The 27,856-nt window shown below is 37.0% G+C and overlaps 1 protein-coding gene across 1 annotated transcript in view; it reads right to left on the bottom strand.

Moving 5' to 3' along the window:
• Positions 1-27,856, bottom strand: part of LOC138428860 (phospholipid-transporting ATPase ABCA3-like) — a 248,510-nt gene that overhangs the window by 15,655 nt on the left and 204,999 nt on the right. The window contains exons 20-23 of the mRNA XM_069569793.1: positions 24,337-24,498; positions 21,524-21,702; positions 1,184-1,309; positions 770-964 (exon numbers count right to left, since the gene is read on the bottom strand). Of these exons, the coding sequence (XP_069425894.1) occupies positions 770-964; positions 1,184-1,309; positions 21,524-21,702; positions 24,337-24,498 (662 nt within the window). The remainder of the gene's footprint in view (positions 1-769; positions 965-1,183; positions 1,310-21,523; positions 21,703-24,336; positions 24,499-27,856) is intronic.

Below are 27,856 nucleotides of genomic sequence, written 5' to 3'. Positions count from 1 at the left end.
AACTGACATCTTAAAATTCTGTGCTTGTCTAAACCATTGTGTATGTTAGTGGCCTTAAGAGATTGAGGCGTGACAAGTCTTGACAGTGCCCTGAAGGCTGAGGAAATGATCACTTGCCCATTCAGGCTCCTAGAGGACTACTGGTTCTTATGCACTTGTTGAAACTGCCTTTTCACTCTTCACATTCCAGAGGGGGGGTTCATGAATGCCACATCCTGTTTGCCCTCAGAGCTAGCTGGTTTGAAAAACAGTCTTTTGGACGGTAGACAAAAAGTTGAGGAGCTAAATGTGTGAAGCTGGGAGTTGGGAGTTCCATTCTGATTGTAATGCACTGTTTTGTGGGTGGGTTTTATGGTGCAAGTGTGTCTCAGCTTATCCTACCCATCTTGATGTGGATATTTTCTCAGTTGTGTGATATGTAGGAATCTTTCAATTAGTTCTGGATTCATCTCAGAGGGAATGGATCCCTGTTTAACTGTTTATTTGGTGCATCCAAGGAGGGAAAGTCAAGGGTCTCCTATTTCACCATCTTGCTCTCCGATAGTTTTATAGAAAATTAAAGACACTCTTAGATTCTCATGATAAGGCTGCTCTAATTGCCTCACCATCTCTGACCAAAATTCTCATTTCTCTCTAGAATCCATAGGCTAAGTCAACAGTAGCTATGTCAATGCCTACCATGATTCATGTCTATCATTTCCCACAAGCTGCTTCTGACCTTCACCCACAAATCATGTTTCTCACACCGCAGACAGTAATGATGTCTTACCTTTAGGATATTTTTGGTGATGCTGAGGCGCTCAACGAACACATCCCCAGAGGAAGCAACCTCCTCTCCAGTCAAAATTTGGAAGGTAGTAGTTTTCCCAGCTCCATTTAATCCAAGCAACCCAAAGCACTCCTGCTTTTGGATTGCAACAGAGATATTTCTCACAGCTAAAACAACTGGAGTTGCAAAATACACCTTAAAAAAATACAGAAAACATAATAAAGAATACTTACAGGTCACATACAAACAATACTTTAGACTCCCATGGACCACATCAGATAGTTTCACAAGACTTCTTCTATTCTCTTGAGAGAATACACATAGATTCAAAGCACCACAGTAAACCCTTGGGATTAATGACATACTCTTTAATAGAAATTAAACCATCATAAGTTGTTCATTGAATAATATTACCTTTGTGAGTTCCTTAATAAGCACTACAGAATTCAGTGACTTCTGAGGGTCCTCCAGGATTCTATTTCTTTCATTTTGTACATCTTCATCTTCAGATTCCCCAGATAATTCCTTGGACACTGTATCCTATATTTTAAAAATAAGACCATAGATATGGATGCACTTTAGACATCTGGTCTACACTGCTTGGCTGCAGGAAGGCTAAACTGAGGTAATCTCAAAAATGTCAAAACAGAAGTTTTGAGTCATTTCCAAATGACTTCCTGCATATCAACTCAGCTCTTACATATTTCCTACACCCAAAGTTTAAAACCTATACCATGAGCAAGTAGCATGTTCTTAACAAAATAGGCACTTCACAAAAAACTGCAATCACAACAAAACTGTTAATTGTAACTAAAAGTTATTTTTAAATAACTTATTTTTAGTTTTTATTAAATATAAATTTATTCTTAATAATAAATGTATACTTTATGAGATATCAGAAGAGTTGAGAGTAGGGAAAGAGTAACACTTTTCTTTCAGAGAAGAAGAGTGGAATCCAAGGACAGACTCACATAAGAAATGTTTAAGATGAATTTAAATAAAATAGGAGCTCATCAGGCAGCTTATGACGGGAAAGAAGGAATAGGTAAGACATCCCACAGAGTGAAAAGAATATGAAAGAATACTCTATGACTTGTATATCATTCTTTTTATTTTGAAAGAATTTAGATGTACAGAAGAGCTATAAAAAGAGGACAGCCCTAGTATACATTTTAACTTTGCCCAATGACATCATATAGTAATGATACATTGATCAAAACTGAGAAATTAACATTGGTTCAGTTCTATTAACTACAGATCTTACTGATGTTTAGTGTAAAATATTTTGAATTCTTTAACACTATTTCTAGTAAAGCTATTTATTTAAGCATAATATATATCTTGGTTGCTGCTTTTCAGCCACTAAGTCATATTCAACATTTTGTGATCTCATGAATGGCAGCACACCAGGCTTCCCTGTCCTTCAATATTTCACTTAGTTTGCTCAAACTCATGTTCATTGAGCTAGTGATTCCATCCAACTACTTCATCTTCTGTTGTCTACTTCCCCTCCTGACTTTAATATTTCCCAGCATTGGGGTGTTTTCCAATGAATTGGCTCTTCACATCAGCTGGCCAAAGTATTGGAGCTTCAGCTTCAGCATTGGTTCTTCCAGTGAATTTTCAGGATTGATTTCTTTAGGATTAACTGGTTTGATCTCCTTGCTGTCCAAGGGACCTTCAAGTGTCTTCTCCAGCACCACAGTTCAAAAGCATCAGTTCTCTGGTACTCAGCTTTCCTTTCTTTATGGTTCAGCGTTCACATCTGTACATGACTACTGGAAAAACCATAACCTTGACTATGTGGACCTTTATAGGCAAAGTGATGTCTCTGCTTTTTAATATGTTGTCTAGGTTTGTCATAGTTTTCTTTCAAGGAGCAAGTATCCTGTCATTTCATGGCTGCATTCAGTTTGCAGTGATTTTGGAGACTAAGAAAATAAAGTCTGTCACTGTTTCCATTGTTTCCCCATCTATTTGACATGAAGTGATGGGACCAGATGCCATGATATCAGTTTTTTGAATGTTGAGATTTAAGCCAGCTTTTAATGTTAAAAACAGTTAGTTTCTCTTTGCCTTCTGCCATTAGAATGGTATCATTTGCATATCTGAAGTTGTTGATGTTTCTCCTGGCAATCTTGATTCCAGCTTGTGAATCTAGCCTGATATTTCACATGCTGTACTCTGCATATAAGCTAAATAAGCAGGGTGACAATATACAGCCTTAGTGTACTCCTTTCTTAATGTTGAACCAGTCCATTTTTCCATGTCTTGTTCTAACCATGCTTCTTGATCTGCATACAGGTTTCTCAGGAGGCAGGTAAGGTGGTCTGGTTTTCCCGTCTCTTTAAGTATTTTCCACAGTTTGTTGTGATTCACATAGTCAAAGGCTTTAGCATAGTCAGTGAAGCAGAAGTAGATGTTTTTCTGGAATTCTCTTGTCTTTTCTATGATCCAGTGGATGTTGGCAGTTTGGTCTCTGGTTCTTCTGCCTTTTTCTAAATTCAACTTGCACATTTAGAATTTCTCGGCTAAAATAGTGTTGAAGCCTAGTTTGAATTATTTTGAGCATTACCTTAATAGCATGTGAAATTAGTGCACTTGTGTGATAGTTTGAATATTCTTTGGCATTTCCCTTATTTGGAGTTGAAATGAAAACTGACCTTTTTCAGTTATCAGAGTGATCCAAATTTGCTGACATATTGCTGAAACATTAAGATTGTCATTTTTTAGGAACTGAAATAGCTCAGCTGGAATTCCATTACCTCCATTAGCTTTGTTTGTAGTAATTCTTCCTAGAGCTAATTGACTTCACATTCTAGGAAATCTGACTCTAAGTGAATGATCACATCATAGTTGTAATGTGGGTCTTGAAGACCTTTTTTGTATAGTTCTTCAGTGTATTCTTGCAATCTCTTCTTAATCTCTTCTACTTCTATTGGGTCCTTACTGTTTCTGTCCTATATTGTGACAATCTTTACATGAAATGTTCCCTTGGTATCTCTTATTTTCTTGAAGAGCTCTCTCGTCTTTCCCATTCAATTGTTTCCCTTAATTTCTTTACATTATTAACTTAAGAAGACTTTCTTATCTCTCCTTGCTATTCTTTGGAACTCTGCATTCAGTTGGTATATCTTTCCCTTTCTCCCTTGTCTTTCACTTCACTTCTTTTCTCAGCTATTTGTAAGGCCTCTTCACTTTGCCTTTTTGCATTTCTTTTTCTTGGGGTTGATTTTGGTCATTACCTTCTGTACAATGTTATGAACCCCTGTCCGTAGTTCCTCAGGCACTCTATCAGACCAATCCTTTGAATCTATTTGTTTCTTACACTGTATAATTGTAAAGGATTTGGTGTAGGTCATACCTGAAAGGCCTAGTGGTTTTCTTTACTTTCTTCAATTTAAGTGTGAATTTTGCAATACAGAGTTCATGATCTGAGCCACAGTCAGCTCCCAGTTTTGTTTTTGCTAACTGTATAGAGCTTTTCCATCTTCGGGTGCAAAAAATATAATCAATCTGATTTCAGTATAGACCATATGGGTGATGTCCATGTGTAGTCATCTCTTGTGCTGTTGAGTGTTTGCTATGACCAGTATGCTCTCTTGGTAAAACTCTGATAGCCTTTGCCCTGCTTCATTTTGTATTCCAAGGCCAAAGTTGCCTGCCTGTTATTCCATGTATCTCCTGACTTCCTCCTTTTGCATTCCAATCCTCTATGATGACAAATACGTCCTTTTTGGTCTTAGTTCTATTACATCTTGTAGGTCTTCATAGAACTGTTTGACTTCACCTTTATCAGGGCTATTTGTTGGGACATAGACTTGGATTACTGTGAATTTGAATGGTTTGTCTTGCAAATGAACAAAGATCATTCTGTCATTTTTGAGATTGCAGCCAAGTACTGCATTTCAGACTCTTTTGTTGACTCAGGGCTACTCCATTTCTTCTAAGGGATTCTTGTTCACAATAGTAGATATAATGGTCATCTGAATTAAATTTGCCCATTCCCACCCATTTTATTTCACTGATTCCTAAAATGTTGATGTTCACTCTTGCCAACACCTGTTTGAACACTTTCAATTTACCTTGATTCATGGACCTAACATTCCAGGTTCCTACACAATATTTTTCTTTACAGCACTGGACTTTACTTTCACCACCAGACACATCCACAACTAGGGGTTGCTTCTGCTTTGGCTCAGCCTCTTCTTTCTTTTTGGAGCTATTTCTCTGCTCTTCTCCAGTAGCATATTGGACACCTACTGATCTGGGGGGCTCATCTTCCAGTTTCATATCTTTCTGCCCCTTCATACTGTTCATGGGATTCTCAAGGCAAGAATACTGCAGCGGTTTGCCATTCCTTTTTCCAGTGGACTATATTTTGTCAGAACATATATCTAGATATGTACATAAATCATAAACCAACATCTTAATAGGTTTTATTGTAACCATTCTCAATAAAGAAAACAGAATATTACCCCTCAATAACTAGAAATATGACACATCAACTCACTGTGTATTGTTGTACATTAGTTTTGTTTTATATAAATGAAATTCTACTTTACATATTCTTTTACATCTGACTTATTTGGTGGCAACATGTATCTGAGATTATTCTATGCTGTTGCATTAGTTATAGGCTCTTCCTTCTGATTGCTATACTGTATTGTGTGAATAGACATTTTAAAATTCATTATGCTATTGAGAGACATGTGGTTTTCTTCCTTCTTAAACTTTGTCTTATATAAATAATGTTTTGTGCACATTCTTTCAAATGTCTTTCAGTGAACATGACTATGCCTCTCTGTTGGATTTATACTTAGAAGGGAAGCTTGTAGGACTTAGTTTTGCACACTTCATATGCATATAAAATAATGTTTTATTCTTTTGAAGTATAGTTAGAAAATATTATATTAGCTTCATGTCAGCTTCACATTAGCTACAAGGGAAGCCCCCTACAACATAGTAACTTCACAATAATATACATTACAAATTAATCACCACAACATCTAGTAATCATCTGTCATCATACAAAGCATTTGGAATACTATTGACAGTATTCACAGTAGTGTACATTATGACCTATGACATTTATTTTAAACTGGAATTTTATACCTCAATCTTTTTGTCTTCGTCTTTTTCTCTGAACCCTGCCATGCAATGATCACCTTTGCCTCTTGTGGTCACCAGTTTGTTCTCTGCCTCTATGAGTCTGTTTCTGTTGTGTTGAGTCTCTGTCATTTGGTTTTTTAGACTCCACATATAAGTATATTGTTTAGTCGCTAATTTGTGTCTGACTTTTTGTGATCTATTGACTGTATCATGCCAGGTTCCTCTGTCCTTGGGATTTTCCAAGCAATAATATTGGAGTGGGTTGCCATTTCCTTTGCCAGGGCATCATCCTGACCCAGGGACAAAATCCACACCTCCTGCCTTAGCAGGCAGGCTCTTTACTAATGATCCACCATGGAACCCCACAAACAAGCGAGGTCATAGTAATTGTCTCCATCACAAACTGGAATCAAAATTGCCAGGAGAAATATCAACAACTTCAAATATGCAGTTGATGCCACTTTAATGGTATGAGGGTGCAAGAGGAGAATGAAAAAGCTGACTTGAAACTCAACATCAAAAATTTAAGATTATGGGATTCAGTCCCACCACTTCATGGCAAATAGATTGGGATAAAGTGGAAGCATGGAGAAGGCAATGGCACCTCACTCCAGTACTCTTGTCTGGAAAATCCCATGGATGGAGGAGCCTGCATGTCCTTGGGAGGCTGCAGTCCATGGGATTGCTAAGAGTCGGGCATGACTGAGCTACTTCACTTTCACTTTTCACTTTCATGCATTGGAGAAGGAAATGGCAACCCACTCCAGTGTTCTTGCCTGGAGAATCCCAGGGACAGGGGAGCCTGGTGGTCTGCCGTCTATGGGGTCACACAGAGACGGACATGACTGAGGTGACTTAGCAGCAGCAGTAGCAAAGTGGAAGCAGTGACCAATTTTCTTTCCTTAGATTCCAAAATCACTGCAGATGGTGACTGTAGCCATGAAATTAAAAGATGCTTGCTCCCTGGAAGAAAAGCTGTGACAAAATGAGACAACATATTAAAAAACAGAGACGTTACTTTGTTCGTGAAGATCCATATAGTCAAAGCTATGGTTTTCTCTTGAGAGTCCCTTGAACTGAAAGGAGCTCAAACCAGTCAATCCTAAAGGTAATAAACTCTGAATATCCATTTGAAAGACTGATGCTAAAGCTGAAGCTCCAATATTTTGGCTACCTGATGTGAAGAGTCAATTCATTGGAAAAGACTTATGTTGGGAAAGATTGGAGGCAAAAGTTCTCCTTTTTGTGATCTACTGACTGTATCATGCCAGGCTCCTCTGTCAGGGGTAGCAGAGGATAAAATGGTTACATAGCATCACTGACTTAATGGACATGAATTTGAACACATTCCAGGAGACAGTGGAGTGTGGAGGAGCCTGGTGTGCTGTAGTCTTTGCAGTCGCAAAGAGTCAGACATGACTTAGCGACTCAACAACATTGACAATCTGACATTTCCCTTAGCATAATGATCTCCAGGACTATCTACCTTGGTATAAATAGGACACTTTCACTCTTTTTTTTTATGGTTGAGTAATATATTATGTGTTTGTGTATTAAGTCACTTCAGTTGTGTCAGACTCTGCGTCCCTATGGATTGTAGCCCTCCAGGCTCCTCTGTCCAAGGGATTCTCCAGGCAAAAATACTGGAGTGGATTATTATGCCCCCCTCCAAGGGATCTTCCTTACCTGAGTATTAAACTCACATCTTTTATGTTTCCTGCATTGGGATGCAGGCTCTTTGCCACTAGTGTGACCTGGGAAGACATATGCACATGTATATCATAGCTTCTTTCCATTCATTTATTGATGGACACTTCAGTTCAGTTCAGTTCATTCGCTCAGTCATGTCTGACTCTTTGCGACCCCATGAATCGCAGCACACCAGGCCTCCCTGTCCATCACCAAATCCCGGAGTTCACTCAAACTCATGTCCATCGAGTCGGTGATGCCATCCAACCATCTCATCCTCTGTCATCCCCTTCTCCTCCGGCCCCCAATCCCTCCCAGCATCAGAGTCTTTTCCAATGAGTTAGCTCTTCAGATCAGGTGGCCAAAGTATTGGAGTTTCAGCTTTAGCATCAGTCCTTCCAAAGAACACCCAGGACTGATCTCCTTTAGGATGGACTGGTTGGATCTCCTTGCAGCTTTAGCATCAGTCTTTCAAATGAATATTCAGAGTTTATTACCTTTAGGATGACTGGTTTGAGCTCCTTTCAGTTCAAGGGACTCTCAAGAGTCTTCTCCAACACCACAGCTCAAAAGCATCAATTCTTCTGTGCTCAGCTTTCTTCACAGTTCAACTCTCACATCCATACATGACCACAGGAAAAACCATAGCCTTGACTAGACAGACATTTGTTGGCAAAGTAATGTCTCTGCTTTTGAATATGCTATCTAGCTTGGTCATAACTTTCCTTCCAAGGAGTAAGCGTCTTTTAATTTCATGGCTGCAGTCACCATCTGCAGTGATTTTGGAGCCCCCCAAAATAAAGTCTGACACTGTTTCCTTAGATGACTTCTAAACCTTGGATTTGTAAATAATGCAGCAGTGAACATAGTGGTGCATGTATGTTTCAGAATTAGTGCTTTCCTTTTCTTCAGATAAATATTTGAAAGTGGAATTGCTGGATCATATGGTAATTCTATTTTTAATTTTTTGAGGAACTTCTATACTGTTTTCTATATTGACTGTACCAATTTACATTCCCACCAACAGTGGCCCTGAGGGTTCCCTTTCTCCACATCATCACTTGCCAGCCTAACTAGTATGAGGTGATATTGCTATGCGATTTTGGTTTGCAATTCCCTGAAAATTAGTGATGATGAGCATCGTTTTATGTTTCTGCTGGCCATCTTAATCTCTCTTTCTGTTAGTTCATTATTATAATGTATAGAAATGCATCAGATTTCTGTGTATTCATCTTTATCCTGCAACTTTACTGAATTCACTTATTAGCTATGACAGTTTTTGGTCTATTATAGTTTTAATAGTGTTTTGGATTTTCTGTATATAGAGTGGCATCTGTGGATACTAACAGTTTCATATTTCCCTTCCAATTTGGATAACTTTTATTTTTCTTTCTTGTCTGATTTTTGTGGCTAGGACTTCCAATATTGTGTTAAATACAAGTGAGAGTGGACATCCTTTTCTTGTTCCTGATTTTTGAGGAAAAGCTTTCAGTGTTTCATTATTGAGTTTGATATTAACTGTGTGTTTATCATGAAATGCCTTTTTATTATTTTAGATATGTCCCCTTTATACCCAAACTATTGAGTGTTTTTATAATAAATAGATATTAGATTTTGTCAAATGATTCTTCTGCATTTACTGAAGTGATCATAGGCTTTCTACCCATGGTTTTGTTAACATGTACATAATATTGATTGATTTGGAGATACTGAACAAATGAATGATGTGTCATTCATTAATTCAATGAATAATGAACCATCCAAATTCATCATTCATTCTTACATGTGAAGTATCATGTGTAAAATCCTTTAAATGCATTGTTGAATTCAGTTTGCTAATATTTTATTGAGGATTTTTGTACCTATGTTCTCAGGGATATTGGCCTGTAATTTCTTCTTTGTAGTGTTTTTGGTTTTGCTATCAGGGGAATACTGGCCTCATGGATTATGTTTGGAAGTGTTCTTTTCAATTATTTGAACTAGTTTGAGAATGATAGGTATTAGTTCAGTTCAGTTCAGTCGCTCAGTTGTGTCCGACTCTTTGTGACCCCATGAATCGCAGCATGCCAGGCCTCCCTGTCCATCACTAACTCCCGGAGTTCACTCAGACTCATGTCCATTGAGTCCGTGATGCCATCCAGCCATCTCATCCTCTGTTATCCCCTTCTCCTCCTGCCCCCAATCCCTCCCAGCATGAGAGTCTTTTCCAATGAGTCAACTCTTCACATGAGGTGTCCAAAGTACTGGAGTTTCAGCTTTAGCATCATTCCTTCCAAAGAAATCCCAGGGCTGATCTTCAGAATGGACTGGTTGGATCTCCTTGCAGTCCAAGGGATCCTCAGGAGTCTTCTCCAACACCACAGTTCAAAAGCATCAATTCTTCGGCACTCAGCCTTCTTCACAGTCCAACTCTCACATCCATACATGACCACAGAAAAAACCAGAGCCTTGACTAGACGGACCTTAGTCTGCAAAGTAATGTCTCTGCTTTTGAATATACTATCTAGGTTGGTCATAACTTTCCTTCCAAGAAGTAAGCATCTTTTAATTTCATGGCTGCAGTCACCATCTGCAGTGATTTTGGAGCCCAAAATAATAAAGTCTGACACTATTTCCACTGTTTCCCCATGTATTTCCCAGGAAGTAATGGGACCGGATGCCATGATCTTCATTTTCTGAATGTTGAGTTTTAAGCCAACTTTTTCACTCTCTTCTTTCACTTTCATCAAGAGGCTTTTCAGTTCCTCTTCACTTTCTGCCATAAGGGTGGTGTCATCTGCATATCTGAGGTTATTGATATTTCTCCAGGCAATCTTGATTCCAGCTTGTGTTTCTTCCAGTCCAGCGTTTCTCATAATGTAGTCTGCATAGAAGTTAGATAAGCAGGGTGACAAGATACAGCCTTGACGTACTCCTTTTGCTATTTGGAACCAGTCTGTTGTTCCATGTCCAGTTCTAACTGTTGCTTCCTGACCTGCATACAGATTTCTCAACAGGCAGGTTAGGTGATCTGGTCTTCCCATCTCTTTCAGAAGTTTCCACAGTTTATTGTGATCCACACAGTCAAAGACTTTGGCATAGTCAATAAAGCAGGAATAGATGTTTTTCTGGAAATCTCTTGCTTTTTCCATGATCCAGTGGATGTTGGCAATTTGATCTCTTGTTCCTCTGCCTTTTCTAAAACCAGCTTGAATATCAGGAAGTTCATGGTTCACATATTGCTGAAGCCTGGCTTGAAGAATTTTGATCATTACTTTACTAGCATGTGAGATGAGTGCAATTGTGCGGTAGTTTGAGCATTCTTTGGCGTTGCCTTTCTTTGGAATTGGAATGAAAACTGACCTTTTCCCGTCCTGTGGCCACTGCTGAGTTTTCCAAATTAGATGGCATATTGAGTGCAGCACTTTCACAGCAGCATCTTTCAGGATTTGAAACAGCTCTACTGGAATTCCATCACCTCCACTAGCTTTGTTCGAAGTGATGCTTTCTAAGGCCCACTTCACTTCACATTCCAGGATGTCTGGCTCTAGATGAGTGATCACACAATCATGATTATCTGGGTCATGAAGATCTTTTTTGTACAGTTCTTCTGTGTATTCTTGCCACCTCTTCTTAATATCTTCTGCTTCTGTTAGGTCCATATCATTTCTGTCCTTTATCGAGCCCATCTTTGCATGAAATATTCCCTTGGTATCTCTAATTTTCTTGAAACTCTTCTTTAAATATTTGGTAGAATTCGCCTGTGATTCCCTCTAGTTTTTAGACTTTATTAGGAGTATTTTTGAACACTGATTTGATTTCATTGTTAGTGTTGATCTGTTAAAATTTTATGTATCTTTCTGATTGAATCTTGGGAGATGGTGTGATTCTAGAAATTTATCTCTTTCTTAAAAATTGTCCAAGTTCCTGCTGTGTAATTGTTTATAGTAAACTCATGAACCTTTGTATCTGAAGTATCAGTTGTAACTCTTCTTTTATTTATGATTTCATTTGGACTTTATCTCTCTGTTTTAAAAAATGAATCTGGCTAAATGTTTACCACTTTTGTTTATCTTCAAAGGACCAGATTCTAGTTTCATTGATTTCTACTTTTGAAAAGTTTCTATTTATTTTGACTCTGATCATTATTATTTCATTTATTCTACTAACTTGGGGTTTCATTTGTTCTTTTTCTGGTTCTTTTAGGTGGGAGATGGGATCATTTACTTCAGATTTTTCTTGTTTACTGAGGTAGACATATATCACTAAAATGTTTCTTAGAACTGCTTTTGCTGCAATCCATATATTTGGGAGCATTGTGTTTCCATTTTCATCTTTATTTCATCTTTGATATCTTCACTGATCCATTGGATGTCTAGTAACATATTAGTTAGCTTCCATATGCTTGTGGTTTCTATAATTTTCTTCTTGTAATTCATTTTAAGTTTCATACCAGAATGATCAGAAAAGATTCTTGATGTGATTTCAGTCTTCTTACGTTCTCTGAGGTTTGTTTTGTGGCCTAACATGAGAAAGTCCCATGTGAACCTGAAAAGAAGGGGAATTCTGTTGGGGTGGAATATTTCATATATGTCTATTAAATCAACCTGATCTAGGCTGTCTTTTAAGTATTTGTTGTTGGTCAGTTGCTCAGTTGTGTCCAACACTTTGGAACCCCATGGACAGCAGCATGCCAGGCTCCTTGTCCACCATCTCTTGGAGCTTGCTCAAACTCATGTCCATTGAGTTGGTGATGCCATCCAACCATATTATCCTCTTTTGTCTTCTTCTCCCCTTGCATTCTATCTTTCATAGCATCAAGGTCTTTCCCAGTGAGTCGGACTTTTGCATCAGGTGGCCAAAATATTGGAACTTCAGCTTCAGTCCTTTCAGTGAATATTGAGGGTTGATTTTCTTTAGGTTTGATCTCCTCACAGACCAAGGGAATCTCAAGAGTCTTCTCCAACACCACAGTTTAAAAACATCAATTCTTTGGTATTCAATTTTCTTGATGGCCCAACTTGCACATCTGTACATGACTACTGGAAAAACCATAGCTTTGACTATAGAGACTTTTGTCAGCCAAGTAACGTCTCTGCTCTTATATACACTGTCTAGGTTTGTCATAGCTTATTTTCCAAGGAGCAAACGTCTTTTAATTTCATGGCTGCAGTCACCATCTGCAGTTATTTTTGAGCTCAAGAAAATAAAGTCTATCACTGCTTCCATTGTTTCCCCATCTATTTGCCATGAAGTGATAGGACCAGATGACATGATGTTAGTTTTTTGAATGGTGACTTTTAAGCTAGTTTTTCACTTTCCTTTATCATATTCATCAAGAGGCTCTTTAGTTCATCTTCACTTTCTGCCATAAGGGTAGTGTCATCTGCATATCTGAGGTTACTGATATTCCTCCTGGCAAACTTGATTCCAGCTTGTGCTTCATCCAGTCTGGGATTTTGCTGGATATACTCTGCATATAAGTTAAATAAGCAGGGTGACAATATACAGCCTTGACATATTCCTTTTCCAGTTTTGAATTAGTCTTCTGTTCCATGTCCAGTTCTAACTGTTGTTTCTTGACCTGCTACGGGTTTCTCAGGAGGCAGGTAAGGCAGTCTGGTATTCCCATATTTTTAAGAATTTTCCAGTTTGTTATGATCCACATAGTTAAAGGCTTTAGCATAGTCAATGAAGTAGTAGTAGATGTTTTTATGGAATTCTCTTGCTTTTTCTATGATCCAACAGATGTTGGCAGTTTGGTCTCTGGTTCCTCTGCCTTTTCTAAATCCAGCTTATACATCTGGAAATTCTAGGTTCACATACTGTTGAAGCCTAGCTTGGAGGATTTTGAGCATGAAGTTGCTAGTATGCAAAATGAGTGCACTTTTGTAGTAGTTTGAACATTCTTTGGCATCGCCCATCTGCTTCTGTGAGGCCCATACCATTTCTGTCTTATTGTGCCCATCTTTGCATGAAATTTCCCTTGGCATCTGTCATATTCTTGAAGAGATGTCTAATCTTTCCTGTTCTATTGTTTTCCTCTATTTCTTTGCATTGTTTACTTAAGAAGGCTTTCTTAGTGCTCATTGCTGTTCTTTGGAAATCTGGATTCAGTTGGGTATACCTTTCCTTTCCTCTTTGCCTTTCACTTCTCTTCTTTTCTCAGCTATTTGTAAGGCCTCCTCAGATAACCATTTTGCCTTGTTGAATTTCTTTTTCTTGGGGGTGGTTTTAATCACTGCCTTCTGAACAACATTACAAAACTCCATCCATAGTTCTCTAGGCACTCTATCAGATCTAATCCCTTAAATCTATTTGTCACTTACATTGTATAGTTGTAAGGAATTTAGTTTAGGTCATACCTGAAGGGTCTAGTGGTTTTCCCTACTTTCTTTAATTTAGTGTGAACTTTGTAATAAAGAGTTCATGATCTGAGCCATAGTCTGCTCCCAGTCTTGTTTTTGCTGACTGTATAGAGCTTCTCCATCTTTGGCGGCAAAGAATACAATCAATCTGATTTCAGTATTGACCAGATGGGTGATGTCCACATGTGGTCATCTCCTGTGTTGCTGGAAGAGAGTGTTTGCTATGATCAGTGCGCTCTCTTGACAAAACTCTGATAGCCTTTTCCCTGCTTCATTTTGTACTCCAAGGCCACACTTGCCTGTTGTTTAAGTATTGTCTTAAATTTCGTTTGCCAAAAATTTCGTTTATGTTTTTCCATAAGATGCTATCAGAAAACCAAAGGAACATTTTTGGCCAACCCAATAGAATGTTTTTTCATTGATTTTTTTTTTTCTGGATGGTCTATCTATTAAAACAAGCAGGGTGTTAAAGTCCTCTTCTAGTTTTATACAACTGGAATTATCTTGCTTTATACCTATACTCCTTTGTTAGGTACATAGATGTTTGCAAATGTTATATCTTTTTATTGTATTGATCACTCTATAATTATGTAATGACCTTTTCATCTCAGTATAGTGTTTGCTTTAAAGTAAATTTTAAAATACATAATCATTGCTACCACAGCTTTCTTTTCATTTGCATGGAAAATCTTTTCCATCAATTCTCTTTCAGTATGTATATCTTTATCTCTGAAGTTAGTCTTTGAAGGTTGCATACATATGGGTCTTTAAAAAAAAATCCAGTCAACTACTCTGTGTCTTTTGATTGTAATATTTATTCAATTTATATTCAAAGTAATTATTGATAGTATTTACTTATTGCTGTTTTGTTAGTTGTCTTCTGTTTAGTTCTCTGATTCTTTCTTGTTCTCTTTCCTTGTAACTTGATGACTTTCTTTAGTGTTATATTTATATTTCTTCTTTTTAAGTTTGTATATCTATTACAGCTTTCTTTGTTTGTGTTTACCATGAGGTTTGTATGTAACAACTTATGTATATAGCAGCCTAAGTTGATGATCACCTGAGTTCAAATATGTTTTAAAAGTACAATCATGCCTCACATTTTATGTTTTCGATGTTGCATTTTGCATCTTTTAATTTTGTATATTGCATAATTAATTGTTTTAGATACCATTTTACTATTTTTGTCTTTTAACATTCATATTATTGTTATAGGTGGTTGATCCACTGTCTTTACTATATGTTTTCTTTTACTAGTGACATTTTTCCTTTCATAATTTTCCTTTTCTAGTTTTCATTTTCTGTTTTTTCTACCTGAAGAAGTCTCTTTACTATTTCTTGTAAGGCTTGTTTTGTGGTGATAAACTCCTTTAACTTTTACTTCTTTGGGAAACTCTCTCTCCTTGAATTCTGAATGAATCCTTGTCAGGTAGAGTATTATTGGTTTTTTTTTTTTTCTTTCAGTACTTTGAATATACGGCATCAGTCTCTACTTACCTGTAAAGATTCTGCTGAACAGTCAGTTGATAATCTTATGGCGGTTCCCTTGTATGTAACGAGTCCCCCCCACCCCCCACCCCCCCGCCTTGCTGTTTTTAAGACTCTTCATTTTTACTTCTTATTTTAAGTAAAATGTATTTTGGCATGAATGTCTTTTGGTTCATCTTGTTTGGGACTCTGTGATTCTTGCACTTGGATGTCTGTTTCCTTCAATAATTTAGAAACACTTTCAGCCATTATTTTTTCGTATAGAGTTTCTGCCCCCTAATTCTCCTCCCTATAATGCAAATATTGTAATCCCTATAATGCAAATATTATTATGTTTAATGTTTTCTCAGCGGTCCCTTAAGCTGCCCTCATTAAAAAAATTTTTTTTTCTTTTTTGCTATTCCAATTGGCTGATTTCTACTGCCCTGTCTAGATTGCTGATCCATTCTTCTGCATCCTCTAATGTGCTGTTAAGTTACTCAAGTGTATTTTCATTTATTATTGTATCCTGAAGTTCTGACTGCTTCTTTTTTATATTTTCTAACTCTGTTGAAGTTTACTGATTTCATCCATTCTTCTGAGTTTGGTGAGGATTTTTATGACTATTTCTTTGAATTCTTTATATAATAATTGTTTATTTTTGTTTCATCTAGATCTTTTTATAAGGTTTTGTCATGTTGTCTCTGCATTTTGCCTCACTCTCTGTTTGTTTCTCTGTATTGGGTATATCAGATACAGCACTAGGTCTTGAAAGAGTGGTGTTATGTAGACCACTGGTGTCCAGTGAATCCCAGTGGAACAACTCCCCCTGGTCATCAGGGCCAGGTGCTCTAGGGGTATCTTTATGTATACTAACATGCCTTCCTGTTTTGATTGGGCCACAATTCCTGAAGGCATGCTGCATGGCTTGGAAGTTGCTGCAATGCCCTTGCAGACTGATTGGTCCCCATCCCAACTGTCTGAGACCTGGTCACAACTACTGTAGGTGTGCTTGTGAACAGGATTGCCCCTCAGTATGGCTGGTTGTGAGGCCTAGCTGTGATCATTGTAGGGGTGCTGATGTGTAGGGCTGGTCTCCAGGAAAGGGAGATGATTTGGAGGGGTGCCAGGTAGGGTGGAGTGAGAGCCACTTTGAGGGCTGAGCAGGGGAACTGGGTTGGGCGGGGCTGGCACTTAGCATAAGGCTGGGGTGTAGCACACAATGTTAGTTATGTATCTGGAGAATTACAGAAATGATCCCCACTAACTCAGCTAAGTAGGAGACTAAAAACATATGACATCCACTAGCACTTCTGTTCTTTGAGATAGTTCCACCGGATCCTACTTTTCTGGTATATGCCCTAAAATTAATCAATTAATTTCCTTCTTATATGATCCAGGTGTTTGCAAGTCCTCAGTGCTGGGACATGGAGAAAGTTGAGTTTGTATACAAGCTCTTCATGAGGGGAGTTTTGATTTCCCACAGCCAACTGGTTCTCCCAGTTATAAACCTCACCAATTCTCAAAGCCAGACATTATGGGGACTTATCTTCCTAGTGCAGGTCTTTTGGGCTGGTGGGCCTGATGTGGAGCTTGAACCCCTTCCTCCTTGAATATTACTTCTTGGGGTAATATTCCTCCTGTGGGGTCTGGCTAGCCCATATCTCTGCCCCTCCTACCCATCTTGATGTGGCCTTTTCTATATATCCTTAACTATATGAATTTTGTTCTGCTAGTCTTTAGGTTACTATTGGAGACAGTTGTAGGTGTGGTTTTGGCATTTCTCTGGGAACAAGTAAACTCTTATTCTGCTATCTTTATCTGACTCCTGAAGATAATGGCAGACAATTTTCTAATGGAGTATCAGTGTATATTCCCAACATCAGTGTCTGATGGTTCCAGTTGTAGTGTTTCTTCAACACTTAGTATATTTATGTGTATATTGTGGTATCTCTCAGTGGCATTCTTTGCGCTTACCAGTGACTGTTGATATTATTCATTTACATATGCTTTTCCTAGTAAAGCAATGCTCAAAATTCTCCAAGCCAGGCTTCAGCAATATATGAACCGTGAACTTCCAGATGTTCAAGCTGGTTTCAGAAAAGGCAGAGGAACCAGAGATCAAGTTGCCAACATCTACTGGATCATTGAAAAAGCAAGAGAATTCCAGAAAAAACATCTATTTCTGCTTTATTGACTATGCCAAAGCCTTTGACTGTGTGGATCACAATAAACTGTGGAAAATTCTGAAAGAATGGGAATATCAGACCACCTGACTTGCCTCTTGAGAAACCTATATGTAGGTCAGGAAGCAACAGTTAGAAATACAGACTGGTTCAAAATAGGAAAAGGAGTATGTCAAGGCTGTATATTGTCACCCAGCTTATTTAACTTCTACACGGAGTACATCATGAGAAATGCTGGGCTGGAAGAAGCACAAGTTGTAATCAAGATTGCTGGGAGAAATATCAGTCACCTCAGATATGCAGATGACACTACCCTTATGGCAGAAAGTGAAGAGGAACTCAAAAGCCTCTTGATGAAAGTGAAAGAGGAGAGTGAAAAAGTTGGCTTAAAGCTCAACATTCAGAAAATGATCATGGCATCTGGTCCCATCACTTCATGGGAAATAGATGGGGAAACAGTGGAAACAGTGTCAGACTTAATTTTGGGGGCTCTAAAATCACTGCATATGATGATTGCAGCCATGAAATTAAAAGACACTTACTCCTTGGGAAGAAAGTTATGACCAACCTAGATAGCATATTCAAAAGCAGAGACACTACTTTGCCAACAAAGGTCTGTCTAGTCAAGGCTATGGTTTTTCCTGTGGTCATGTATGGATGTGAGAGTTGGACTGTGTAGAAAGCTGAGCGCTGAAGAATTAATGCTTTTGAATGTGGTGTTGGAGAAGACTCTTGAAAGTCCCTTGGACTGCAAGGAGATCCAACCAGACCATTCTAGGGGAGATCAGTCCTGGGTGTTCTTTGGAAGGACTGATGCTAAAGCTGAAACTCCAATACTTTGGCCACCTAATGTGAAGAGTTGACTCATTGGAAAAGACTCTGATGCTGGAAGGGATTGGGGGCAGGAGGAGAAGGGGATGACAGAGGATGAGATGACTGGATGGCATCACTGACTCGATTGAGTTTGAGTAAACTCCAGGATTTGGTGATGGACAGGGAGGCCTGGCATGCTCTGATTCATGGGGTCACAAAGAGTCAGACACAGCTGAGGGACTGAGCTAAATGACTGGATATTTGTATGTTCCTTTTTGTAAAGTCAGTATTCAAGTCTTTTGCTCATTTTCAAATTGGATTTTATGCCAATTTTATTAGCGATTTTCAATTCAAAATATTTTTCCTCTGTGTGACTTGCCTTTTGACTCATTTAACGATGTCTTTTGATGATTATGCCTTCACTATCATGGTTATATTTGCTATGTTTTTGTTCTGAAAGCTTTATTGCTTTATCTTTCACATTTAGATGTATAAAAGTTGTAAACTAAAACCAACCTGTATGAGGTAAGACGGGAATCAAAGTTCACTATGTGCTTATGGAAATCCATTGAGTCAGCATCATTGAGAAGAACACCCTCTCTTCATTGTATTTTGTGTCAATTCTGTCATATTTGTGCATCTATTTCTAGACATTTTATTCCATTGTTCTCAAACTTTAGCATGCACAGAATTACTTGAATGGCTCATTAAAACAAGAATAATGGGTTCCAACCCCAAATCTTCCGATTCAGTAGGTCAGGGATGGGGCCTGAAAAGTTGCATTTCTAAAACTCTGAGCCTATGCAAATAACTACACTTTAAGAAAAAATTATTCTTTCTGTTACATCTCTCTATTTCTTGCCTTAATTACTAGTTTAAAAAACACATATATGGTAGTATATGTCTACCATATTTGTTCTTTCTCAATATTTCCTTGGAGATTCTTAACACTTTGCATTTCTGTGTATATTTTTAAATCACTTTATATTTCCATGTAAACTTTAGAATCAGCTGATCAGATGATCATTCTACATACACACACACAGGATTTTGATTAGGATTGCATTAAATCTTTAGATTAATTTAGGGAAAATTTTCATCTCCCCATGATTGGGTTTTCCAAAGCAAGAACATGGCATATTTCTTCATTTATATAGGTCTTCTTTAATATTTCAATTGTTTTTTTGGTAATATTCCATGAAAATATCTTACATAACTTCTGTTAGATTTATTCTTGGGCATTTTTTTTAATTCAAATAACACCATTTGAATGTTTCTATGCTATTCAAATGACATAATTTTATATTTAACTGTTTGTTTGTGGTTGATATATAGATATACAACTGATTTTTCAATATAGACTTTATTTAGCAATAGAACACAGACCAAAATTTTATACTTTAAGAAAGAGTCCAGGAGATTTTGTTGGGAAAACTGGTCAACCACTTGCAAAAGAATGAAACTAGATCACTTTCTAACACCGCACACAAAAATAAACTCAAAATGGATTAAAGATCTAAATGTAAGATCAGAAACTATAAAACTCCTAGAGGAGAACATAGGCAAAACACTCTCAGACATAAATCACAGCAGGATCCTCTATGATCCACCTCCCAGAATTCTGGAAATAAAAGCAAAAATAAACAAATGGGATCTAATTAAAATTAAAAGCTTCTGCACAACAAAGGAAACTATAAGCAAGGTGAAAAGACAGCCTTCTGAATGGGAGAAAATAATAGCAAATGAAGCAACTGACAAACAACTAATCTCAAAAATATACAAGCAACTTATGCAGCTCAACTAAAGAAAAATAAACGACCCAATCAAAAAATGGGCCAAAGAACTAAATAGACATTTCTCCAAAGAAGACATACGGATGGCTAACAAACACATGAAAAGATGCTCAACATCACTCATTATTAGAGAAATGCAAATCAAAACCACAATGAGGTACCACTTCACACCAGTCAGAATGGCTGCGATCCAAAAATCTGCAAGCAATAAATGCTGGAGAGGGTGTGGAGAAAAGGGAACCCTCCTACACTGTTGGTGGGAATGCAAACTAGTACAGCCACTATGGAGAACAGTGTGGAGATTCCTTAAAAAATTGCAAATAGAACTACCTTATGAGCCAGCAATCCCACTGCTGGGCATACACACCGAGGAAACCAGAATGGAAAGAGACACATGTACCCCAATGTTCATTGCAGCACTGTTTATAATAGCCAGGACATGGAAACAACCTAGATGTCCATCAGCAGATGAATGGATAAGAAAGCTGTGGTACATATACACAATGGAGTATTACTCAGCCGTTAAAAAGAATTCATTTGAATCAGTTCTGATGAGATGGATGAAACTGGAGCCGATTATACAGAGTGAAGTAAGCCAGAAAGAAAAATACCAATACAGTATACTAACACATATATATGGAATTTAGGAAGATGGAAATGACGACCCTGTATGCAAGACAGGGAAAGAGACACAGATGTGTATAACGGACTTTTGGACTCAGAGGGAGAGGGAGAGGGTGGGATGATTTGGGAGAATGACATTCTAACATGTATACTATCATGTGAATTGAATCGCCAGTCTATGTCTGACGCAGGATGCAGCATGCTTGGGGCTGGTGCATGGGGATGACCCAGAAAGATGTTATGGGGAGGGAGGTGGGAGGGGGGTTCATGTTTGGGAACACATGTAAGAATTAAAGATTTTAAAATTTAAAAAATTAAAAAATAAAAAAAATTAAAAAAAATGAAAACAACTGCAATAGAGATATGCTATTAAGTATGCATTCTGTAGGCCAACAGAATCAATATCACTTGGGAGTTTATTAGAACTACACAGGGATCAAGTTAGGGTGAATGAGCAATTTTGGGAGGGAATGGTTTTCTGACACAGGAGATTTTCAAGGGAAAGCTTTCTATTATGGCCAAAATATTTTACAGTATCAAGTTCTGACTGGTAGAGGTCATAAAGTTTAGAAACCAAAATTCAAATTATGATAAACATCTTTGATTCATATCGATCCCAGGCAACATGGAGTGATTTATATTCCTATATCTTAGTAATGAAGTTAGGCAGATAGAGACATGCTTTTGGTCTTAGAAATATCTCTGATTCAATAAGATACTTACCTTATTGCATTTTTTGAAAATACCAAACAAAATGTAGCGAAACACAAAGGTTTTCAATTTCCACAAGGTGGTCTCCAGAAGGAATATCAAGAGGAGGAAAAGAAGTCCTGTGACAGCCATTGCAATTAAGTATCTTCCAACTGCATCACGTTCCAAGGTATATATACTACGTTCAGTTACTGATGACAACAACAAATAAAATATGGACTTACTTTAAAAGTTAATTTTAAAAAAAGTTAATTCAATGAGCAAACATTAAGAAGTCAACAGATAGGAAGTACTAAGGAATGATTATCAAATAAGCTCAAAATTAATGTATTTATTATATGTTTAAATAACTTTGTATGTCATGCAAAATATTTCAAAATCCGTTACAGTCCAAAATCTGTACAGTCCATGGAATTTTCCAGGCCAGAATAATGGAGTGGGTAGCCTTTCCCTTCTCTAAGGATCTTCCCAACCCAGGGATTGAATCCAGGTCTCCCGCATTGCAGGCAGATTATTTACTAGCTGAGCCCTCAAAATCCATTAATGGAGGCAAAACCTTTAATTGCATGAACTTTGTCTTGCTATAGTTCTAGGCATCCATTCCCAACATAGATAGTCAGAATCATTGGGTGAATGCCCACTCACAGTAACCAGAGTACTGGGTAGTGGCAGAGACTCTCCTTGCCCTCAAATATTATTTTCTCTGAAAATACTTGAGATAGAGGTTTTGAAAATTGGAGCAGGAGCAGAAAAATCACCTGGTAGTGTGCTACATATACACTTTAACTTATAACACTTTAACTTATAACAGTTAAAGGTTAAAGTTTAAAAGCTAGTTGTAACTTAACATTTAAACTTCAGTTGTAAATGCCTAAAAGCTGGTACTTTTCTAATTACTTATGAGAAAACTTTATAATCACAAGGTTTTGAATTCGTGATAGTGAAAGCTATAGATTCATAAAAGCAATAAAGATCAAATTTCTTTTTTACTTTTAAAAAACTTCATATTAAAATATGATATACATACATGGAAATTCACCTAAGTATAGGACTCATTGAATTTTTAGAAACTGAAAATATCTATATAACAAGTAATATTTTTCACCCAGTTTTAAACTTCAACTGCATCATAGTTTTTCTTTTCTCTTTTACTTTCTTCCTTTCTTTCACTCTTTCCTTCTAGTTTATAATTGTGCATGCGTGCATGTCTGCTGAGTCATTTCAATCGTGCCTGACTCTTTGTGCCCTTGGGGAGTGTAACCCACCAAGCTGCTCTGTCCATGAAGATTCTCCAGGCAAGAATACTGGAGAGGGTTGCCATGTCCTCACCCGGGAGATCTTCCTGACCCAGGAATCAAACCTGAATCTCTTAAGTCTCATGCATTGGCAGGTGGGTTCTTTACCACTAGCGTCACATGGGAAGCCCATTTATCACTGGATGTACTTTTTGTAGTTATCACTCGAGACATTACTTTATGCATACATAGCTTACAGAATCATGATGTTCTTCCTTTTACCAGTCTGAGTGAAGTGTAAAAAACTTTCCCATGATTTATATCTCTTTAACACCCCCATTTATTACTGTCTTAAATATCCCAACTATATACACTGAGAACATACACTGTTACCACTTTTGCTTTAACCACCAAACTTGAGAAAACTCAAAAGGAGAAAGTATATAGTGTCCACCATATTTTTATTTTTTTCATTGTTTTTTCTTGATGCTTCAAAATTCTTTATTCAATCATTTATGTTTATGGAATCTCTAGAGCCATTCTTTCAGGACTTCTAGAGGTAACAAATTCATGTAGATATTCTTCATCTGAAAATGTCTTGATTTCTCCTTCATTCTTGAAAGTTATTTCCTATCTATATGAAGTTTTGAGTAGACAGTTTTTTATTTACTTGAAAATAATGTGCTGCTTCTTTTGGTGTTTATGCTCTCTGATGAGAAATCTATAAATTAGAGGAATTGTTTTGCCTTTATGGATAAGGTATCATTTTTTTCTATAGCTGTTTTTCTCTAGTTTTCAAAGTTTAATTATGATATCTCTTGGCATGAATTTCTTCAGTCTTTTTAGAATTGAGATATAATTAATATACAACATTAGTTTCAGGTATGTAACATAATAATTTGATATTTGTATATGCTGAGAAATGATCACCACAATAAGTCTTATTAATATCCATCACTACATATACTTTTGCTTTTTTGTGTGTGATGAGAACTTTTAATATACACTCTCTTAGCAACTTTCGATTATACAATTCAGTATAAATATCAATAGTTATCATTCTGTACATTACATCCCCATGAGTTACTTATTTTATAACTGGAAGTTTGTACCTTTTAAATCCCTTCTCCCATTTTGCCCAGCCTTACATCCCCTGCCTCTTGCAACCATCAGTTTGTTATCCATGAGTTTCTTTTAAAGATTCCACTTATAAGTGAAATAATATGTTATTCATCTTTCTCTGTTTGACTTATTTCACTAGGCATAATGCTCTCAAGGTATATCTGTAATGGCTCAAGTGGCAAGATTTCCTCCTGATTTGTGGATAAATAATATTCCATTTTCTTTATCCATGGCTATCATTTCTCATGAGAAAAATGCACTATGCATATGAGTGGTGAATCTTAGCTCTAACTTGTACAAGTTGTATAACAGAATAAGTTATTCAATTTTGTATAAGCTTTAGTTCAAAGAGAGACTAGGACAGAACTTGAATAACTGTGAAGATTCAAAATAATGTAGCTATTCACATGCAATAATTAGTTGACTAGTTTTAACTCTGATGAGCCTTGGGTAGCCTAAGATACTTACCTGCTTTACTACAATCCATAAAGGGAGAAACCTTTTCCTGTGAGGCACATGCCAATTTTGTGTGCTGGATATCATAATGCCGGCTGATGCTCATCCCAAAATTATGTATAGGTAACACCATCATTGCATTAAGCAGGATGCTTTTAGAAGCAGCTTCTTTACCTGCGTTTAAAAAGATAATAACATTAACGTGGTTAATATGAAATGAACTGTCCCAGGAAAATAAAATCTCCCTAAGTTGATCAAACTAAACTGAGAAAATTACAAAGCCATAATATTATCCTTGTAAATATCTTGCCACTAAGTATACTGTCTCTGATATCTTGTAGTGTAGTTTGTGTTGATAATTACAAAACTGGAAAATCCTGTTGGGAAAGTTGACATCCATATTATCTCTCTTCTGTCACTTGATGTGAACAGTAAACTTATACTGATTATTTCTCATATTTCTTATCCTATATGATCAATAAAAATAGTCATAATGAGAAATTAGCCTCATACTCAACAATGAGAAAGAGATAGAGGAACATTTTAAAAGTTGAAAGGAGGTATATTTTCAAAGAACCAAACTTAAAGCTAACTGTGTGTTCATGCTTAGTTGCTCAGTCATGTCCAACTCTTTTTGATCCTGTGGACTGGAGCCCAGCAGGCTCCTCTGTCCATGGAATTCTCCAGGCAAGAATACTGGAGTGGGTAGCAATTCTCTTCTCCAGAGGATTTTTCCAACTCAGGGATCAAACCCAGATCTCCTGCATTGCAGACAGACTCCTTAACATCTGAGCCACAAGGGAATCCCTAAAACTGAGATTTATCTAAATATTAAATTAATATGTATAATGCACTGTGTGCTTAGTGACCACTCTTTGCAACCCTATGGACTGCAGCCCACCAGGGTCCTCTGTCCATGGGGATTTTGCAGGCAAGAATACTAAAGTGGGTAGGTGTGCCTTTCTCCAAGGGATCTTCCCAATCCAGGAATTGAACCCAGATATCCTGCAATTGCAGGCAGATTCTTTATTGACTGAGCCACCAGGGAAGCCCAAGAATACTGGAGTGGGTAGCCTATCCTTCTCCAAGGGATCTTCCTGACCCAGGAATCAAACTGATGTCTCCTGCATTGCAGGTGGATTCTTTACCAGCTGAGCTACCAGGGAAGCCCATATGTATAATAGTTGATGAACATACATGAGTAAATATAAAGGTAGTTATAGGTTAAGATATTAAGACTTTAAGATTGAGTTCAGATATTTGGGAATAATGATAAAATATGTCTGAGCAAAAAATATTTGTAAGATACTGACAAAAGAGAGGTGATGAGCAAAGATGATAGAGGATAAATGAGGTTCTTAGGATGTAAATTTTCCAAGTGGTCAAGTCACACCAAGCATGTTAAAAGAGGACAAAAATTAGTTTAGACCCAAAATGTGGTGGCCAGAAATAATAATTCTGGACATTGACAGGCCACTTTATTATTGAATAAAGGGAAAGTGTTAGTCACTCAATCGTGTCTGACTCTTTGCAACCCCATAGAATGTAGCCTGCCAGGATCCTCTGCCATGAAATTCTCCAAGCAAGAAAGCATGCCAAAAGTAATAAGTGTTATTTCATCCCCTTGGTTACATTTACTCCTTATAATTTTTTTATGTGATTTTAAACAGGATACTCTGAAAACTATAAAACATTGAAAAAAGGAATCAAAAATTATTTAAAGAAATGAAAAGACATCCCCTGCTCTGGGATTAGAATGATTAATATTATTAATATAGTTATACTACCCAAAGCAATCTACAGATTTAGTGCAATCCCTATCAAATGTCAGTTTTCACAATACTAGAACAAATAATTCTAAAATTCATATGGAACCACTAAAGATCCCAAGTTGCCTAACCAATTTTGAGATAAAACAATAAATCTGGAGATATAACCCTCCCAGACTTCAGACTATACCACAAAATCACACTCATCAAAACAGTGTGGTATTGGCACAAAAACAGGCAAGAAGCCTAGAAATAAGCCCATGCACATACAGTCAATTAATCTGCAACAAAAGAGGCAAGAATGAACAAAAGAGAAAAGATAATTTCTTCAACAAGTGAGGAAACTGGACAGCCACAAATTAAACAGTGAAATTAAAACATTCTCTCACACAATATACAAAAATAAAACCCAAAATGATTAAAAAACCTAAATGCAAGTTCTGAAACCATAAAACTCTTAGAAGAGAACCTGGGCTGAACATTATGACATGAATCACTGTGGTACTTTCTTGGATCAGACTCCTGAGGCAAAAGAAATAAAAAAATAAACAAATAAGATCTAGTTAAACTTAAAATATTTTGCACAGAAAAGGAAACCATCAACAAAGTGAAAATACAGCCTATGGAATGGGAGAAAATATTTACAAATGATGTGATGGACAAGGGGTTAATATCCAAAATATAAAAAGCAGCTCATTCAACTCAGTATCCCCCAAAACAAGCAACTCAATAAAAAAAAATGGGCAGGAGATATCTGAATAGACATTTCTCCAAAGAAGACATACAGGTGGTAACAGACACTTGGAAAGATGTTCAACATTGCTAATAACTAGAGAAATTCAAACCTAAACAACAATGATATGTCACCTCACGTGGGTCAGAATGACTTTCATCAAGGTCTACAAATAACAAATGGTGGTGATAATATGGGAGAAGGGAACCCTTGTACCTTGTTGGAGGGAATGTAAATCGGTGCAGCCACTGAGGAAAACAGTATAGAAGTTCCTCAAGAAACTTCAAATGAAACTATTGTATGATCCAGTAATTCCTCTGTCTGGTATATATCCAGAAAAAAAAAAAAGAAAACACTAATTCAAAAAGATGCATGCACCCCAACATTCAAGACAACAGTAGTTACAATAACCAAGATATAGAGGCAACCCAAACACCCATCAACAGAGGAATTGTTATATATCTCAGTCATAAAAGGAATGGAATTCTGCCATTTGCAGCAACATGAATGGACCTTGATAATATTATGTTAGTGAAATGTCAGAGAAAGACAAATACTACAGTATATATCTCATATGTGGAATCTGAAAAATAACACAAATTAATGTGTATGCAAAAGAGGAACAGATTAATGGATACGGAAAACAAACTTGTAGTTACCAAAGTGCAGAAGGAAAAGAGGAGAGACAAACAAGGTTTATGGTATTAATGAATACCAAACTGCTACATATATAACAGACAAGCAACAATAACACTCTAGAGCACAGAGAATTATATCCATTATCTTCTAATAACCTATAATGAAGTATGATCTGCAAAAATACTGAATCACTATACTGTCCACTTATAACCAACATAATATTGTAAATCACTTATTCTTCAATAAAAATATAAGTGGCTAATGCAATATATTGAAGTATTAGTCTTGCTCTGTATAGTACCTATAGCCCCTCACCTTTAAGGAGCAGAGGAAAATCTTCCCAGATTAAAAAAAGTAGTATGATTCCTCACCCAGTTAACTGTTGAAAGAT

This window comes from Ovis canadensis, chromosome 24 (assembly GCF_042477335.2).
Source record: "Ovis canadensis isolate MfBH-ARS-UI-01 breed Bighorn chromosome 24, ARS-UI_OviCan_v2, whole genome shotgun sequence".
NCBI classification, from domain to species: Eukaryota; Metazoa; Chordata; class Mammalia; order Artiodactyla; family Bovidae; genus Ovis; species Ovis canadensis.
This window is presented reverse-complemented; position numbering and strand designations above follow the sequence as displayed.